Consider the following 3,355-nt stretch of genomic DNA (forward strand, 5'->3'; position numbering starts at 1 on the left):
CCAAGGGTATTATAGTCATTTCAATTTTCAGATGGGCTATTTTCACATACAACCACTCCAAAAGAACTATAAATCCAAAAAACTCGTGGTTTGGACTAAAACTCCAAAAATTTGCATACCCCAGGACCATTTTTTCAATTTTATCTATATTTTTTAGGAAGCCAATTTAACATGTAGTATTATGATTTATGAATTGCATTGTCATTAGTTTTACCTAATTTATAATGGGTTTTTGTATGAAAAAATAAGAGTAAATTACTGAAATCGTCCCTGTGGTTTGGTCAAAATTGCACGTTTGGTCCCTAACTTTTTTTTTGCACTCGAATCGTCCCTGTGGTTTGATTTTGTTGCGTTTTTCGTCCCTGTGATTTGATTTTGTTGTATTTTTCGTTTCTTACATACATAAAGTTAGGGACCAAACATGCAATTTTTACCAAACCATAGGGACGAAAAACGCAACAAAATCAAACCACAGGGATGATCCAAGTGCAAAAAAAAAGTTATAGACCAAACGTGCAATTTTGACCAAACCACAGGGACGATTTCAGTAATTTACTCAAAAAATAACTAAAAAATCGGGACCCAAAACTGGAACCGGTAGTTCAGTTACCGGTTATTATAATATTGCAATACCAGTTCCAATTCCGAACCAGTCTGATTTAGTTCCGGTTCCACCTCCCGTTCCTGTTCATAACTGTGATGAAATCTACATACATATATGAATATACATATATGAATGAAAAAAAAAAAAAAAAAAAGATAACTCATTTTCCTTTTGGTTAAAGAGATTGGTTTCATAATAATACTCGTCACACGAAAACCCAAACAACATCGAATAAGTTCATTACATAGTAACAAACACTAAGAAAAAAAAAATCCTAAAATTCATACAAGAATTTCTCAAACAACGGCTGTTCATCAGCACCTAAACACACAGCCAACGACATACTCCGATCATTATTAGGGCTCGGCAACACATAAATCGTCCCCTCGTACAAAATCACCGCCGGTCCCATAAACACCGGCCGCCCCCAGCCAAAATCCGCATCATGCACCGGCAACCGGGTCCACGTATTTATGTTAAGATTAGGGCTCGCAAAATAACTCGGTCCACGTATCAAAGCCGATAAATCCGGTTGCACTTCAAGGTAATCAATTGCCGATCTTAAATACTCGTTATCCATTTTACTCAACGTGGATCGGATCAACGATGCTGAAGTTGACAGAGGTTGACTCGTGAGCTCGCCGGATTCCGCCATTGGGGTGGCGGTGAACACAACGTTGCCAAGGTATCCCGGTGGGAGTTGCGGGCTCAATCTTGACCGTCCATCTGTTGCCACGTACAATTTGGTCAACTGGTCGTTTGGGAGTCCACGTGCCTTGCACGCGCACCGCCATAGATGGGCTGCGAGGATTTCGTATGTGCTGTACGCGGTGTTTCCGCCGTCGTTCTTGGCGGCGGCTTTGAGGGCGTTGAGTTGGTCGAGGGTGAGCTTTAGAACGGTGGTGGAGGCTTTCCGGGTTGAGCTTCCGGTGGTGGTTTTCATGGTCGGAGGGAGGTGGTATTCGACATGGTCGAAAGTGGGAGTCGGTGGTTCACGTGATCGGAGGAGTGTCCGGTCGGTGAAAGGTGGAACGGCGATGGAGAGGCCACGTGTCATGTCAGACCATATGTTGATGAAATGGATCGACGATAATCCATCGGCGAGAGTATGAAACACACCACAACCGAGTCCAACTCCTCCGCATTTGAAATGGGTAACCTGATTTCGATTTATTAATAACAAATAACAAATGTTAGATAAAATATACTATAAAATGTTTAATTATGGTATGGGCCCACATGACATATAATATAAACATGTGAAATGACTTATTTGTCGTCGTGGAGGATAGTTGGGATACCCAATCTGATTTGTTCACCTTCTTGTATTTTTCTTGCTTTATTGAAACATGAGACTAGAAATTTAGAATATATTCTTGACCAATTTGTTGTCATTTTGTTCACAATATTCAGATTTTGCACAATGAATATTGAACATTATGGTTGATCAAATTTGTTACTCAATTCATGAGAAAAAAGTCAACTGAAAAGATTTCGTTTGACCAACATGATCTTGATTTTGTTACGTCACGTATCATCAGTTTATTCAAAGAAATCAACAGTATCCGTTGGAATAAACATGGACACAAAAGCCAGAACATTGGTAATTTGTGCATTGCCATAAGATTGAACTAAGATCTATTTGGGGATGTAGATCTAAGCACATTCGGGGTCTGTGGAGCTATCAAACCCTTAATCGTAAGGAGCGAAGATTTAGATCCGATTTTATGTAAGCATTGTGCTTAAAAATCGAAGAACCCTAGAACATGAGATTATTAAAATTAGGGACCATACATTTTTGAATATAGGTTATTGGAGTAAGTTGAAGATCTAGGCATGTTGAAGGACTATTTATGTAATTCACTCTTTTGATAAAACAGAGATCTTAAGCAAGATTATGAAGCATATTGAAGAATATACCTGTGCAAAAAATAGCGGATAGGAAGAAATGTCGCCAGAGTAGTCAACTGTGGGTGTAAGAAGACGGAGCTCCGGAGAGGGCGTGAAGTCACCGAAGTCATCCAAAGTGGAATCCGACTCTGCCTCGACGAACAAAACACCTTCACCATTGCAGTTAATTTCAGGTCTACCATTCTGATCTCTGCTTAATCGACCAGCAAAGGGATAGAAGGAAACAAGCGCATCCGCAAGCGCCTTCTTCATGACGACAGGATCGAAGAAATTGGGGCAGCCATTTGGGCGATAGAAGTAGACAGTCAAAATATGGATTCTTCCAACAACCAAATCCAAATTAGACGTCCATAACTTCTGATTAGAAGGTACTGTGGCTTTTGAGGGTTGTACCAAGGAAGATTGTTTTATATTGATCTTTATCGTCTTGTAATCGCTCCCCATGGTCGACTCACTGAGGAGGATAATGTATCTAGGGATTGGAGAATGGAGTATGAGATTGAGAAAGAGAAACTTGAGAATTGAGAGTTGAGGACACACAGAGGCCTGTTTGGGATGCGTGTATATATATTGAATTGAAGGGGTAGGTACGTTTTGCAACATGCCAATTTATAACTAGCCTATTATTTGACAGAATTTTAGATTTGATTTTTTTATATTATTAAAATGTATATTTTACAATCTTCTATATAAAATAAAGACCAATAAACTAAAATACAAAAATGATCCCTGTCGTTTGACCAATCGGACAAATTGAGTCCAAGGAGTTTCTTTTCTTTGGTACCAATAGTCCTTAAGTTGGGTATTTCTTGCAAAACTAGTCCATTAACACTCAACACA

The 3,355-nt window shown here is 39.3% G+C and overlaps 1 protein-coding gene across 1 annotated transcript; it reads right to left on the bottom strand.

Moving 5' to 3' along the window:
• Positions 1 to 767: 767 nt before the first annotated feature.
• LOC145071347 (shikimate O-hydroxycinnamoyltransferase-like) lies at positions 768 to 3,070 on the bottom strand. The gene is made up of 2 exons (XM_079018251.1): positions 2,525 to 3,070; positions 768 to 1,763 (listed from the first exon to the last, which is right to left on the bottom strand). The coding sequence occupies exons 1-2, from the start codon at positions 2,957 to 2,959 to the stop codon at positions 879 to 881; spliced, it is 1,320 nt and encodes a 439-aa protein (XP_078874377.1). The 5' UTR covers positions 2,960 to 3,070; the 3' UTR covers positions 768 to 878.
• Positions 3,071 to 3,355: the final 285 nt, after the last annotated feature.

The sequence above is a fragment of the Lactuca serriola genome, chromosome 8, assembly GCF_051521515.1.
Source record: "Lactuca serriola cultivar US96UC23 chromosome 8, Lser_US96UC23_V15, whole genome shotgun sequence".
NCBI lineage: Eukaryota > Viridiplantae > Streptophyta > Magnoliopsida > Asterales > Asteraceae > Lactuca > Lactuca serriola.